This window comes from Colletotrichum acutatum (genome assembly GCF_030867785.1).
Source record: "Colletotrichum acutatum strain CBS 112980 chromosome Unknown BDZ83scaffold_1, whole genome shotgun sequence".
NCBI lineage: Eukaryota > Fungi > Ascomycota > Sordariomycetes > Glomerellales > Glomerellaceae > Colletotrichum > Colletotrichum acutatum.
In genome coordinates, this window is record NW_026848995.1 from 390,930 (window position 1) to 406,464 (window position 15,535).

Here is a 15,535-nt window from a genome sequence, read left to right on the forward strand (position 1 = left end):
GCAGCGCTGCCGCTGTAATGTGTCAAGAGAAAAAAGAGGGGGGAGGGGTGTGAGGGAATGCGTGCGTGTATGTGTTGTGTTTGTGTGCTGCACTTCTTCTTTCCCCTGTTGCTCTTGTTTTTTTCTCTTTGGTTTGGGTTCTCTGCAAATTCTGGGGAATAGACAGAGGAATATGAGGGGAGAGGCGGGACGTGGTGCAAAAGGTAGGTATTGGATGTCTCGAATACGATTTGCTGGGGGTACTGCGGCGGTGGCAGGTCGAAGCTTAAAAAGTGATGGCCCAAGTACCTTTTCCCGGAAAGTACCTTGGGCAACGAAAGGTTGGGAGGTACCTGACGGAACAGTTCGTGGTGGCCGTGGTTTTGGTGTACCGCCTAGGGAGGCGAATAAAGGTGGGCTGGGGACCGACCGAGGATGGTGGATGGGTAGGTATTCCGGCGACGGCGACGGCGCGTGGTATTGGTAATGACCTCTAGAGGCGCGTTCAAAGGTCGGAGGCGAAAATCAAGTGCGCAAGTCTTCCGCGTCTTAGTGGTTTCTACAGTCCAAAGATCGGAAACGAGCTAGTTCCGGAAGGCTGTGGAAGTAGTGGTGACGGCTGGATGATGCTATCTCCGAAAAGTTGTGACCGATCTATGTCCGCGGAGGCGTAACAGCGACGCTGGGTGAGGCTCTCAGCTGAAGATGGGGATGAGCGTTGATCATCGAAGAAGGCAGTCGACTGTCGAGGCGAATCAACGAGTATTGTACTTTTTGAACGGTTGCTTGGGTGTTGTCGATGCTGTTTATTATGATTATAAGAAGTCGTCTTATAGTCTCGACAAGGGGTTGCTGGAGTGGGTATTGGTATCGATTGCTGTGTTGTGTTCTTCTGTCGACAACACCAGACTGTAAATGGACGAGGCCTTGCGGGCTCGAGATGAAGAGGAAGTAAAGGCAGTATAAATGTATGACTGGTAGATTTGGGGAAGCAGATCTGGGACGAAGTCAAGAACAGAAGCACAACAGATGTCCGGGGACGAAAGCCAGGACGGGGACGGGGTTATGAATAAGAAGGCAAGCGGTATGATGGAGGAGATGTGCATGCGTTGACTCGACACAAGAACAAATCCGGGTTGTCCTGGCGCGAGAGTCAAGGTACTTGACCTGGTCAGTCCAGGCTCTAGGTTGATCGGTCCAAGGGCACCTTGGGAAGTAAGTCGGGACTTGGGGAGAAGACGGAGGAGGAGGAGGGTATCTGTAGGATAAGGCAGAGCACGGAACTTGGAAGGCGCTTGGAAAGCGGTCCCTCGACGAAAGCTGGGCCGATGTTTGGGGGTGGGAAGTGTGGGAAGGTTTTGGGGGTGTCATTGACGACGGGGGGTCCAGTCCATGTTAGTAGCACCTTACTGTCCGTCTGTCTGTCTTTCTATTCCATGAACCTGAGGGCTGTCATCTACATACATAGTACCAACTGCCCGAACATAAAGTACGGTCTCTACGCAGGAGGTGAAGCAAGCTGGAGGTATGCAGGAGATGGCGAGAAAGGCAAAGCGAAAAAGCGAGAAGGGGACCCAATCGTCTTGTCTCGGGCTGGCAGGCACACCGATGTTGAGCTACACCTTAGACTTTCAGCACTCCCAGATCCAGAAGGGGAGTTTGCTGCAATAGCACACACTCACACACCACCAACATGCTGGTTACCTGCGTACCTGCGTACTTTCCCGTCGGAACCGTAGATATTGGGTCTGAGCCCAACCTCAGGCGCGGGCGAGGCAGAGAAGGACGGGGGAACACGGGCGAATGGCACCACACAGACACACACCTTAACGGCCGATGACTGTTAGTGTGACTCCTCGACGACAAACGGTTCTTTCGACAACGACCAAATCAAAAGGCAAATCAGCCCCAAGTGTCTGATCTAGTCCGATGTACCGGTCATTGATGTTTCCTGGGTTAGAGTAAGACAGACAATTGCACCGTTTGTTTAGGGGGTTTGTGTGGGATGGCCTTCGTCTCGATGTTGATATCCGGTGGGCAAGGTACCTACCTTTACTGTGTAAGGTAAGGTAAAGCAGGACCTGACATTTTGGAGAGACGGCAGGTACAAGATACTTTGTACCTGCCTCCAAAAGTAGCGTTCCTCAGCTCAACGGACGGTACCTTATTCGGCTTACCACACCCTTCCTTCCCGTCGTTGACCATGTCAAGTTCTCAAGTACTCCGTACCTCGTCTTCCATTGCAGACTTCCAACGAGCTGAGGTGATATGAACAGGTAGTACGCATCTCAGTGCGGTAAGCGCTCCTGCTCCGCGCTCCTGCTCCGCGCTCCGCATGAACGACGGAGGCGGCGACGACAGGAAGGAGGCAGGAGATGACACCGGGCAGGCAAGTGCGTCCTGGGTCAGACGATCTTCTCGACGAATGGCAGGTCCGGTCAAGGTAAGGTAAAGGCAAGGCAACGGTCATAGCAAGGGACTTTTCTCGAGGCAGGCGTGGCACGATCCACCGAGGAAGGAACAACAGACGAGGAAAAAGCAACAAGTCGACCAGCTGGCGCCACAGGGGACCTGTGATTCCACTCTTTCACGACTCCATTCTTACTCTCGAGTCTCGAAGGAGGGCAAGGGAGGCACCGAGGTCGAGAAAGAAGCAATAATGAACAGGTGAAGACGAGGGCTTGCCTGCGTGCCTGCCTGTAGCCCTGTACTGATTTTTAGCGCCTGCCTCGAGGCGGATACCATACGACAGGGTACGTAATGGCGGATATCCCCTTCTCTCACCTGCAAAGATTCGTACGAAATACTCCGTAAAGTCTGGAATGACACACCTCATTGATGGCTTCAAAACTTTCCCAGCCGTCCAACCTTCTGGCATTAGCCGCAGTCAATATTGATCGATCAATCAAAACAGGAGAAGAGTTTCCCTACACGATTTTATACGGCCCATTTTTGGACGCGTTTCTGCCATGCTAGATACCTCCTCCCCAAGGCCGCATGCACACCCATTACACTGCATCGAACCGTTCCTAGATCAGCTTGTTGCCACACGGCCAGCGGCGTCCGTCGACATGTGCCGGCACCATCCCGGCCGGCCCCCAATTATGGCCCATTGGTCCCTTGGCCTCCCCTTTCGACGCTACCTCCCAGGCCAAGTCTTGTCTACGTCTGTCACAGGCTGTCCTAGCGTAACGACTTACATGATCCATGATCAAACGCTTCTTATCCACCGTCTATTTTCCGCTGTTCCCACCTACGAAAGCCCATCTTAACTCTCCAAGGAAGGAAGGAAACAGACACTTACGGCAGGTTCCACGGCGATGAATATGAATCCCGTGTCAGAGACGAAGGCCTCAAGCACAGGGGACGGAGCAGGATCCAAACCGTTACGTGATCGACCCAGTCTCTTGGGGACGCTCTGGGAATCGAACAAGGTCATGGTCACTGTGTTAAATGGAGCCCTCAAGCCTGTCTGCCCACCATATCCACGCCAGGCCACATGAAATGCCTACATTCGACGGATACGTACTTGGATCGATGGAACTATTTCATCACCTCTCATCTCCTATACCGACAAGCCACGCACGGGCACGATTCAGGTTGCCAAACATGGAGCAGTGAGCCTACCTACTTCGAGTAGCCCGGAGCGCTGGGTCGATGTCCTGCGAGACAACGAAAGCCTGGTCAAGCTGGCTGTTGGTGCGAATACGGATACACTCTACGAATACAGGACAAGCACCATTGGCTTCTGCTGAGAGAGGCTGGTTGGTGGGTGAGTTGCGCCGGCCCTGCGCCTGATCGTCAACCTGCCTTGCCGACCAGGACGTCACCAGCCGCAGGCCAATCGTAGGTGTCAGTCATCCGGCCATCGACGATGCCCCCAAGCAACGTACAGTACTCAGACATATTGGAGGCTGCTACTCCAACTCGTCCCCCAAGGCTTGTCCGCAGATGCGAACCGCGAGCGATGTACCCAAAGACCCAAAATTGATTTTCGTGGCAGTTTCTCATACAAGTTGAGCTCCGCAGGAAGCACCGGCTGGCTACAACATCAAATCAGAAAATCAACGTCAGCGAGCCACGAATTGCCCAGAATTATTCTGTAGCGGTGGATCCTACGGTACCGACGGATGGAGATGCCACGAGATGACTGGACAAGGCTGCCGCACACCCGCCTCTAAGCTGCCATGCTTGACTCATAGCCAGACGTTTAGTGTCGGGGACAGGCCTGCTTGGCCACCCCATGCTCCATGTCAAAGTCTCCTGCACTCATCGGCCGCTACCCGTCCTCGGTGATTGACCGTCTTCAACAACAAAGACGAGATACAAGATTGTTACTGAACGTAAAGTGCCCTTGGCCAAAAAGACGAGCCAGAACAGCGAGGCAGAATGCCGCATGGCTTTCCGAAGCGGCCGATTCGATAGCATATCCCAACTTCCTGACAGAAAGAAGGTAGGAAGCTACGGAAGGGGTTCCGAATCCTTGGTGTGCCGACCACCACCACCCCAGCAAACCCCTCCAGAAAGTAGATTCGAGATGCGATTGCTGTCTGTCACTGCACACAGCAGGACAGAGATGAAGGAAGAGGAGAGGCGCCTCGGAAGATGCCTGCATCCTGCTTCGCTTTCTACTGCGTACGCATATGACGACGGTCAAGCACTCAGAGAACTCAAAGCGAGCTCAAGGTGACATCCATGGAAACTCCTAAGAAGTTTGTGGGAACGTCGGAAAAGAAAGTGGCAGAAACAGGGTCTCTCTCAGCTCTGCAACCTCTGGGCCCGCAGCAAGGAAGGCGGTCTGGTCTTGCATACAATACTTACATGTCTGCTTTCGGGGTCCAGGGCTGGGTGCCTTACCCACGACGTTTACCTCATGGTGGAGGCGCTGGCACGCTGGCACGGCTGGGAATGGGAACACGGTGCAGCGAATACATGCAGAAGCGGAACAGAAGCAACACCCCACCACCGACGCCGGTCCACTCCGGACCCGACGAATGACAGTTTCGACAATGGTATCCCCAAAGCCAAAGACGCAGCCAAGTCCAGCGTCGGGACGCCAGGTTTGTGCCTCGCTACGATATCCTTGCTAGCCGCAACAACTAAAACGAGCCTAACGCTCGCCATGCACACCCTGCTGCCTTTTCCCAGAATTCGCTCCCGCTCCGGATGAATTCACCGTCGCATGGGTGGGCTGCGCGAGGCACTTGACACTTTGCTACTCAGGGACATGGCTCCTAGCGTTTGCTGGCTGGCAGAAGCAGAGGCTGGCAAACCCCAAAGCCGCCTACGAACACCGCTCCTTAGCGCCGCATGCCTGGATCCCAATTTCGCCGACATTTCTGACCTGTCTCAGAGGAGAGGACCGTTTGTAACGAGCAACCCATCGTCACTACGGATACCTCGCTCTTGGGAGGAAAGGCGGTGTGGAACGTTTCTCACGGACACTTTACCTACCACGGCAGACGACCGCCCACGATCTACAGCAATTCCGTACAGATACGCATACTCCCTGGCTCGTCAAGCATAGAGCATGGGCGCGTATGAGAAGACCGAGGCTTTTCATTTCGCCTGCAGACTGATGAGCGAGTTGCAGGTAGAAGAAGCCACAGACAACTTACAAGTTGGAAGAGATCGACTGAGTCCGCAGCCGCGGGTAGCGAGAAACAACAAATGCATACACCGAATAATATCCCAAGTTCCCAGCACCAAAGTACCACCGCAAACGGCGCCCCGTAATACTCGATGCATCATTTCCTCGTCCAAAAAGCTTTGGGATAACCTTTCCCCCTTGCTGGGGCTCGCCGCAACCTTCATCTCAGTGAGATACAGCTTGATTTGGCAAAGCGCTGTACCAACTTTTCTGCCATGCTTTCACCCCAAGACTGTGATTCGACAGGCAACGTGGTCCAAGGCAGTGGACCAAAAGAGCCGTAGATCTCCAGGGGATTGACTCGCTTGTCATCTCTCCCACCAGATGAGGTGCACATGGGCTTCGAAGCGTGGCCGCAAGCTACCGGATCTCTGTGCGATCTTGAGTTTACACCTCGATCTCGAACCCATCCACTTCACTCCTACCTAGGCTGCACCCTCGATGGTACGACCCGCCGTTGACCTACGTACTGCATGTGATGGCCGTGGCCAGAAGCACCATATTGTACGATTTTCCTCGCCGATCTTGCTCATCAAAACCGGCTTGCCACAATCGTCTCCCCGCTGACCCGGCCAACTGTTAAAGGAGCAATCCAAGATCCTGCGTGCGCTTGGCCGACGAACCACTAACACTGACACCACCACCCACACTTCACCCCGCAGGCACGGAGCCCCGAACGCTCCTCATGTTACATGACCCGGCCGAGATCGCGGAGACGGCTACGGTAACGTCAGCGTTTGTCCACCGTTCGGCCGTCCACCCAGATGACAAGATGTTGATGCCAGGAACCGTAGCGGGGTAACGCCTGAAATGCCGCAATCTCGATACTGCATGGTCGGCTGTCCATCACTCTTCACCGGCCCACCTGTGGATACACATGGTTCTGCACACGAGCCGATATTTCTTCCCTCGGGTAGGAGATTATTGCAGGTTCCGTGCCTTATTGCTATTGAGCCTTGTGGCTCCTAAACTCTCTGGCTGCATATCCGTAGTCCCTCAGTCATCACAAACCACAAATGTTATTTGGGAAGCCCTAGACTTTAGCGTAGCGCTGCAAAACCCAGCAGCAGGATTGGCAACCCATAACTCCTCAATCGCGAAGGACCTTGGGTTGCGGGCATGCCCTCACAGGAGCTACTCGCAGAGCCTGCTTTCGAATGCCCGAGAAGGCATCTGGTTTCAACAGTTATTACCAATCATTCTTGGTTATTCTCGACATACAGGTATAGCGAAAAGGAGAGATGACTTGCTTAGCAACTTCAGGGCCTATACGCACTACTTGGCGCTAAAGCCGAATTATTCTGGATAGGTACGTAATGTCTTCAACGCCGTGTTCGCTTCAAGCGAATGACTCGGCGCCAACCGATCTGAGAGCTTCGGACCGGGCTCGCCCAGGATGAAGCCTTGACGCGGTGTTAGGTAGAGAAGACATTGCCGAAGTAGGCCCAATAACATAAGGGGCTGCCCTCAAACAGCCTCCGCACAACGACAGTCCATGATGCATGCATGAGGCATGATTCAGACTAAAGGAGGCCCAGAGCCGAGACCCAGCAGTTCGGACGACTGTACGAATGAAGCAGCGTTATGGATGACGGACAACATTGGGAATGTAGGTGCTAAAGGGGCGCACGAAACGAATACACCAACAAAGACAACTTTCCCGAAGGAAGAAGCAGCCTCTTGAGGCTTAGTGACGATTTAGACTCAAATCAGTCGCCGTGGCCTCGAGCCTTCGAGATCCGTCCTCCGTGTGTACACCCAAAAGCTACAAGTCGCTCGGTGACTCGGGCTTTGTCGGAGGCTGAGGGCAAACGTGGCAGGCGGGAGCGCACAGAGGACCCTGACCCTAGCAAGGATCGTGGAAGGTTTCTAGAAGACGGTTCGGGCTGAAGAATGAGGCGCACGGGAATCGCCCCCGTCCCTTTCATCAATACCTCGTGAGGACGAGCCTTCACTAATTTACTACGTAGGGGACCTTGACCTGGTCTGTGATTTCGTTTGCCATACTAACACACGAATCCGTAGACTGTGTATTACAACGGAGTAATACATCACCCAACCAGCGGTGAGAATTACGGGGCGCATCTGTATTCTGTATGCAACGCATAATAGCGAGGACCCTGAATCGGGGCGGAAGCTCTGTTGCATGTGGATATTGGTGGACTGCATGACTTGGACCCTGAGTGTCTCTCGAAGCTTTGAAACAGAAGAGCACCCGAAACTCGACGAGATTTAAGCTACGGAAATTTGGCCTCCTATATTCTCGCGCCAATGCACCAACAGCACCACCGCTACCACTCTGGAGAGGATTTGGGTTTTGCCGGTTTGACGCAGCCATGAGATGAGTTTCTGCTCACCGCCTCTGGGTGCTCGTCCACACACCGCCAAGATGTGTTGTTTGACACTTTCTGCGCTGAATATTCACTTCAGGCCGGTCTTGCGAATCTGCGAAGCTTACTCAGAAATATCACGCGCTTTCCTAGGCATCTCCAAGCGCCGTGCTTTGCGGGGAACACGCCGAACACAGCAGGAACGGACTAACAACCACATATCTGCGATTCCTTTTGCTACCTAGCACCAGTGTGAAGCAAGAGGCAATGCATGGCCTTTTTAGCCAGCTGACATCTCGCCAAATGCTTTTCTAGTTGTTGCGAAGCGCCGTTCAACATGGCTGGACCCTGAGCCTTCACTTGCGAGATGAGAACAATTCATAGCCATTGCAAGGCGGTCAAGGGCTGGGAAGAGACAACAACAACAACCACGACGACTTATGTCTATGGCGACCTCGGACCAACCCTCCATGCGCACTCTGGTGTTGCAATTACAAAATCCTCTTTGCCGCATGCGCCTGGCTAGCGCACAAATGAAAGAAAGGAAAATGGTATAAATGAGAGTGGTGCCAGAAATGCAGATTACCAACATCAGGCCACTCCCATCCTTACAGAGAGCAACTGGCGAGTATCCGTACCTTACTTATTTGTGTCCAACGGGATGAGCGTACGCGGATAATATGGGGCACCGGGCTGAGCGTTCGGGCGCGGCCGGTGAGTGAAAGGGGCCGTTTTACGGGGAGACTTTGCTGTCAAAAGGGGTCGCCCTCGGCAGGTCGGATTCAATGGACTTGGAAGGCAGCATTTCTTACCGGGCGCTCAGGCCCGACCAACGCGGAGAGAGATAGAGAAAGAGAGTTGACCCAGCCGAGGGCGGCGTCCCTGTCATCAAGAAAGCAGTGGACATAAGTCGGCGATCTCCAGGTCCGCAGCTGAATGATCCCCGATACGCGAGTATTTTCACTGCAGCAGTCTGCTCGAAGCCTCGGGGGGACAAGGCGTTCGGCGTTTGAAATCCCATAATTTACTGGAGCCTCGAGCAAACGGCGAAAATAGGGAACTCTCTGGCAAAGTGGTCAGACTGACGACCGATGGGAATGTGCGGCGCCTCGTCAGGTTTTTGTGCCTCTGAGGGAGATGACAGCCAATTAAAAGAGACTAAATCTTGCTCTCTGGGCTTACTCAGCCATTGCGGAAATTTCTCGGTGTTTGCAGAGGTGACTGATTCCGCGGAGGGCTCTGGACTGAGCGAGCCCGGCCGCTGAACAGCCGCTTTGCGGTGCCGCGAGGCGTTGCTGAGAGCAGGGCCAGCACTTGCGGGACGGCAAAGACCGGGCAACAAGGGTCCATTACATCATGCCGTAGCGACGACCTCATGGCACGATTCTGGGTCCCATGAGAGCTTTTTTCGCCCATGCGGCGTCCCGTCCACCAGGTTTTCAATCGCCGTCTGCTCTTGTCATCAACTTTGACAATTCCATTCATTGGATATAAGGCCATTGGCACTCGTCTTCAGCCTCACGGTCTTATTTTCAGCTGCACAGAAACATTCATCAACACTATCGAGACAACAATCCACTGAGACCTTTGACCTGACCTTTGCGAAAACGAGCAAAGGTAGCTTCGAATCCCGATCCGTCATCCATCCGTCACCAACCACCACGTAATTACGACACTACTATCCCCACGACCACCGCCGGCTCAGATCCCGACGACACCAAAACCTACAAGGCTGCGCACCTAAACCGTTGTTTTTTGCAGCTTCAACTATTTTTCTCTTTATTAAGGAACAAACACCTGTTCCCCCCTCTACGATCCGGAAGGTCCACACCACTTTACACACCACAGACCACCCCGCACAACCCGCAAACATGAAGGTTCTCAGCAAAGAAGAGGAGGCCGAGCACTACAGCGTCGTCGTCAAGGCCGGTCTCATCGGCGGCACGGCCGGCCTGGCCGTCGGTCTCGGCGGCGTCCTCTTCGCAAGCAAGCGCTACCCGTCCTTCCGCCAACTCACCCTGCCGTTCCGCTCCTTCCTCGTTACCTCGTCCGCGACCTTTGGCGCCATCGTCCACGCCGACCGCGAGTCCATTCGCTTCGGCAAGGAGAAGGACCCCATGTACGGCTACAAGGACGCGACAGCGCGCGCCATCGCCGAGGCGAAAGCCAACGAGACGGAGATGCAGAAGCTCAAGGAGTGGGGCCGCGAGAACCGGTACTCCATCGTCTTTGCGTCGTGGCTCGCGTCCATGGGTGTCGCGCTCGCCATCGTCGGCAAGGATAAGTATCTCACCGGCGCGCAGAAGCTCGTCCAAGCGCGTGTCTACGCGCAGGCCCTCGCGGTCGTCATGCTTGTCGTGACCGCCGCCTTTGAGATGCAGGACGCCAAGACGGGCGCCGGCCGCTGGGAGACGGTCATGATCATCGACCCCGAGGACCCGGAGCACAAGCACCTCATCGAGAAGAAGATTCACAAGGAGGAGTACGAGGGTCAGGACTTGTGGAAGGGTACGTTGACATTCCCCAAACTTATCTCCCCGAGCGGGTGATCAGCTGATCCCCACTCTTGCTATCGGAGCTCTTTACTGACATTCTATCAAACAGATATGGTTGCTGCCGAGGAGCGGCGCATCGCTGCCCGCAAGGCTTCCGAGCAGAAGTAAATATTTCTAGGAGCATCACTCGACTTATCACCCATACATCCATCTATTCTATGGAACCCCATACAGGGTTTCCTGTACGAACTATTTCCTATGTCATTCGCGAAGCAAGGTTTCCCACGGAGCAGGGAGACGATCAGCTTGGCGGATTGATTTCATCTCTTGCATTGCCGGCGTTATTTTTACACAGAGGGAGAAAAGTGTTGGTGACCGGGCCACGGCCTTTGCCATTCAACATCCATTGATGATTGTTCGAATGTCGCTATGAGAGAGTGACATTGGCAAGCAAGAAACTAGATGTCCTGATATATCAATCTGGGGGTTCAGCAAGTCTTTGCCAAAATACAATTCCTACTTAATTCACGTCTTGGTTGCAGTTCCCAAACTAGTTCCCCCGTGTCAGCATGTATAGAACGATGGCGAGTATTTCTATCGCGTTGGGAGGAATCAGACCACTGAGGTGGTGTGATACGACCACACTCTTAGAGCCATGAGCCATATATGCCTACTACAGCCCCCCAAGCAATCGTCAACCCAGAGCCACCATTTTTCTATTTTTGATGCCCGTTATCGGTTTCGTTGCCATCTACCAAGAGAAATCGCAGGGAAACGGAAACACTAGCAATCCAGGACACGCTAGGCTACGGTATCCGTACTTACGCAGTACAGCGGAACATCGAGACGAGGGGGGGGGCCAAGCTCCCGTGATCCTTGGCGGAGCGCAACCCACCCCTCCTTTTCCTCCTTCTCCTTGCCCTCCGTCTCCTCCGTCCTGGGACCTCCGACGTTAACTTTTTCCTTGCTACTCCAAGTCTAAGTAAGAATACCTACTCCAACTTAGTCTACGTACTGGACCTCGACTCCAAATGATCATCAGAAAAGCGACTCCTTGCTGGACATGACGTACCTCCCCGCATCAAACCACCCCATCTATGTATCCCCCCTACTCGCGCAGCAAGCGGTACGGGCCAGGCCAGACACCGAAAGATTCGCGAGTCATTCCAAAAAAAAAAAAAAAAAAAGTACGAGTTGCGTTTGTCGATCCGGCATCCCACGATTGGGTGATGTACGGATACAAGGGCAAACCACCACCCGATGTTACATACTAAGTGTATCCGTAGTTGAGAGATCTCACAATTACGGATTCGTCACGTCACGTCACACAATGATAGATAAGCGAACACGACAAGAGAGCAGATCCCAACACTCTGCGCCTCTGTCCCTCTGATGTGAACGGGCCAAACAAATATGTTCCACAGGTATATAAGATGAGTAAATAAAAACAGAGGATAACGCATGCCTGCCTGCCCGCCCACCTATCCATCGCCCACCTTGGATTTTAATAAAGCCGTTCCGTCATCAAGCATAGGTAGATAACTGCAGATAAAAAGCATTGCTGCTTTGGAAAACGACGCACGAAATTTGGGGTGAGGAGAAGCAGATTAAACCAGATTTCGGTGTATGACAAAGATGTTGTTGAAAAAGCAAGAACAACGGCAGACTCCCAGGCCCTTCCTTGAATCTCAGACCTCAATAGTGAAGTGACTAATCTGGGAATAATACGCGTGCACAGCCAGTTCCAACATCCAGACATCGCTAAACACTTCGCTGCCGTCGAACCCACCAATGATGAACAGACGGCTGTCGTACAGCACCGTGCCGTGGTATCCACGGCCGCTAGGCGGCAAGCCGTAGACGCGCCGACGATCCCACGTCATGGTAACGAGGTTAAGTAGCAGGACATCGTTGGAGTATTCGTTGCCATCGTGTCCACCAACAATGAATAGATAGGAGCCTACGAGGGTGGCCGTATGTGATAGGCGGCGGTAGGTCTGCGGGATGGACACGGCTTTCCAAATATGGGCGTCGACATCGTAGACCCACACGTCGTTGAAGCACTCGCCGCCATCGGAGCCGCCAAAGATGATCAGCTTGCTTCCCACCATGTTGGCGGTGTGGTAGCCGCGGGGCTTCGGGCGAGTCTCCCGGACGCCCGGGGGCGGGGCCCGCTCGGGCCCGGAGACAAGCTTCCATGACATCTTGTTCATATCGCTAACGTCGAGGCGCCAGACATCGTTGAGAGCGCGAACCCCATCACCGCCTCCAAAGATGTAGATGCCATTCTTATAGAGGCAGGCTGTGTGCGCGCGACGTTTGGACGGGACGCGGTCGCCTATAATCTTTGGCCGGTGCCACCTGAAATTCGTCGTGTCTAGAACGTATATATCATTGTAGTAGGCGGGCCCATCGCCACCGCCAAAAATCACCAGCTTTTTGCCGACAGCTGTGCAGGTCATTGCGCGCAGTGGCACAGGGATCTCGCCGGTAACGTGCGGTACGGACCAGTAGAAGGCATCTGCATCAAAGACGTAGAGCTCGTTGAAACAGGCGCGGGAGTCGCAGCCTCCAAACACAAATATGTTGGATCCAACAAGCGTGGTCGTGTGAGCGCGAAGTGACGTATGGGGAGCCCCTGAGACGGGCGCTCGCGACCAGTACATGCCTGATGATGGGGCCGGAGGTACATCTGGCGCAGTCTTTGGGTCCTGGAGGGGCGGAAAGGGGATATGTTGACCTTTGGGTGCGGATCTTGAGGAGACTGTCGTCGAGAGCTGGCGTGTTGAGGATGACGAGAGAGGGAGCGAAGAAGGCTTTGCGGCTATGGCAGACGTGGAGCGCATGGCGATAGGGCGGCGGCCGTCACGGTCGGAGCCGTGACCACCGGTAGACTCGGAGCCATCGTTGCTGTTCAGCGTCGTGGCATCGCTGGCAGTATTGCTCGGCCGGAAGGACGGCGGCGGAGGCCTAGGGGTATTCGCACTCGTGGGTGTCGTACGAGACTGTTGTGAGGCCTGGGCCTGGGACGCCGACTGGGAGCGCTGGCGAATGGAGAGTTCGGAGGGTTTGCGGCGACGGTCTTGACTCTTGGAAGCAAGGTGACCGGGCGTATGGGAACGCGGGATGATGGGTCCTCCCGGAGCGGAGGGAACACGGCGGTGCTGCTCGATGTCGCGGTCGCTGAAGTCCTCGAGATCGTCGGGCACGCCCGGTGGTGGGGGCCGGGAATCGTTGGGCGGAGAGATCTTCTGAGAGCGTACAACCTTGGACTTGAGGGGGGACCGGGGGTTCTTGTCCGAGGACCTGGCCGAATCAGCCATGGTTCGGCGGGGGAATGGTCATTGCCCCCCTCTCGCGAGGATGTGGATGATTGCCCGGGGGGTCGGTCTTTGGGACAAGGCGATTGCGGTTCGAGGGAGGGAGATGGTGTGGAAAGAGAAGGCAGAAAGAAGGTGGTATATCGGGCCAATTGGCGAGGCAAGGTCGTCGGGAGAGCCGTGAGTCGGGAGCAGGCTAGCGGACGTGCGTCGGGGGGCTTCGGGGCTTGAGTCGAGGGACAGATTTGTTTACTCGGTTTGTTGAGGGTTGTGTTGCAGTTGCTGTGTCGTTGGATGACTCGGGGTTTGTGTGGTTTGCTGTGAGGTATGGTACGTGTAGTTCGGTTGCAGAACGCCAGGTAGCCGTAGTAAGGTAGAGGAAAGAATTGGAGCCCAGCCGCAGAAAAGAGATCCACTTTCGTCTTGTTCACAAGGTCGGGTCGGGTCCCAAGGAAGGCTCTAGTGGTGTAGTAGGCGCTGATAGTGGTATCCGTGTTGCAGGAGGCAGGTCAGTACAGTTACTGGCGCTGGCCCTGACAAGAAGGCAGAGGGGAGGGCGGGCGGACGTGGGCTGGCACTGGCAGGGGAAGGTGCGTCGCACGACCTCGGTGACGGGGCCTTGTTAGTGCGATCACTGTCAGGCCTCGGGTAGGTTAACAGGTGTGCCCCCCATGTCACCTACGGGATACTAGGTATGCTTTAAGCCTCGAAATGAGGTAATGAAAGGTACTTTGCTGGAGCAGCATCCATCGGCTCCGTCCCTTCCCTGGGCTGAGATTGGCGGGATCCGAGGGCTAGAAGGCCTAGAAGGGCTGGAAGGGCTAGCCTCTGGTCCCTGGGCAATTCCGCCCACGTATCACAACCCTCGTTAAGGCATCCCCCTCGCCAAAGCCAAGCACAGACCACTGTCGGCCCCTGCATTGGCCTGCTGTGCTCCTCCAGACTGCTCGCCACACTAACTTACCTGCCGCTGTCTTTGCTGTCACAGTGTCACCTCAGGGCATGGTAAGGCAGCTCGCCCATGGTGGGTGTGATTGGTCGCGTGAGGTCACAGGTGATCCTCTCCAGCTAGCATCTGCCAATTACTTCACACGTATTCTAAATGCTCAGCGAGTGTCCCATCATGTTTGAGATTCCATGTCATTGTGAACGTCTTATACTTCGAGACAGTGTCTCTCTTTGAATTCATTCTCCCAAATATGGGTGAGCTCCGGGTTTGGCTCTGCGCATGAAAATAACCAGCATGTGATCATGGGGGAAAAGAAGATCTCACACAGTCACACTACCACGTGAGGGTATTGAGTATCTTTTTCGTGTAGGAATACTGAGTGACATCGAATCAATGTATCGACACCAGGCGACCGAGCTGTCTCCGGAGAAGCGCAAGTATGGATATTTTCAGTGAAATGGAACTCAAATTGAGAAATCACCAGGTCAAGGTAACCATTTGCCAAGGAAATATCATCACCAGCTGGGTACGGCTTACTAGTAAAAGGTTCGATTGCCTGACATTATAGATGCTACATATATCTCTAAGCCCTACCCAGCAAAGTGTTGAAGGGAGTATCCCAATTTCACAACATGCCTCGCGGGATTGCACCCCGATACCACCCATGGTATTGCCATCAAGCATCATCTGGGAGCTAACGAGCTCATTACAGACGGCGGGGAGCATTTACTGATGTAGACAATGGTTCCATGTATAGTTGGCTAGGTGAACCTACTGAAGAATCCTCAAATTAACAATCAGAGCCTAAGGTT

At 54.2% G+C, this 15,535-nt stretch overlaps 4 protein-coding genes across 4 annotated transcripts; 2 read left to right on the plus strand and 2 right to left on the minus strand.

The window, feature by feature from the left end:
* Positions 1 to 6,218: 6,218 nt before the first annotated feature.
* On the plus strand, positions 6,219 to 7,040 carry BDZ83DRAFT_3645 (uncharacterized protein). Its single transcript, XM_060502604.1, has one exon. The coding sequence runs from the start codon at positions 6,507 to 6,509 to the stop codon at positions 6,936 to 6,938; it is 432 nt and encodes a 143-aa protein (XP_060371817.1). The 5' UTR covers positions 6,219 to 6,506; the 3' UTR covers positions 6,939 to 7,040.
* Positions 7,041 to 8,103: 1,063 nt separating this feature from the next.
* Positions 8,104 to 8,659, minus strand: BDZ83DRAFT_3483 (uncharacterized protein). The gene has a single exon (XM_060502502.1). The coding sequence runs from the start codon at positions 8,549 to 8,551 to the stop codon at positions 8,240 to 8,242; it is 312 nt and encodes a 103-aa protein (XP_060371818.1). The 5' UTR covers positions 8,552 to 8,659; the 3' UTR covers positions 8,104 to 8,239.
* Positions 8,660 to 9,645: 986 nt separating this feature from the next.
* On the plus strand, positions 9,646 to 11,070 carry BDZ83DRAFT_3499 (uncharacterized protein). The gene is made up of 2 exons (XM_060502515.1): positions 9,646 to 10,467; positions 10,564 to 11,070. The coding sequence occupies exons 1-2, from the start codon at positions 9,831 to 9,833 to the stop codon at positions 10,620 to 10,622; spliced, it is 696 nt and encodes a 231-aa protein (XP_060371819.1). The 5' UTR covers positions 9,646 to 9,830; the 3' UTR covers positions 10,623 to 11,070.
* Positions 11,071 to 12,142: 1,072 nt separating this feature from the next.
* BDZ83DRAFT_645743 (kelch domain-containing protein) lies at positions 12,143 to 13,777 on the minus strand (the record flags this gene model as incomplete). The annotated part of the gene is made up of 1 exon (XM_060509881.1): positions 12,143 to 13,777. One exon carries the CDS (start codon positions 13,775 to 13,777, stop codon positions 12,143 to 12,145), a length of 1,635 nt encoding a protein of 544 aa, XP_060371820.1.
* Positions 13,778 to 15,535: the final 1,758 nt, after the last annotated feature.

What these genes read in the sequence shown, in the direction of transcription:
- BDZ83DRAFT_3483 (XM_060502502.1), bottom strand. Translation starts at nt 8,551, where the DNA reads ATGTTGGTAATCTGCATTTCTGGCACCACTCTCATTTATACCATTTTC.
- BDZ83DRAFT_3499 (XM_060502515.1), top strand. Translation starts at nt 9,831, where the DNA reads ATGAAGGTTCTCAGCAAAGAAGAGGAGGCCGAGCACTACAGCGTCGTC. An exon ending in GGGTCAGGACTTGTGGAAGG is followed by an intron (nt 10,468 to 10,563) that starts GTACGTTGACAT and finishes TCTATCAAACAG; the next exon opens with ATATGGTTGCTGCCGAGGAG.
- BDZ83DRAFT_3645 (XM_060502604.1), top strand. Translation starts at nt 6,507, where the DNA reads ATGGTTCTGCACACGAGCCGATATTTCTTCCCTCGGGTAGGAGATTAT.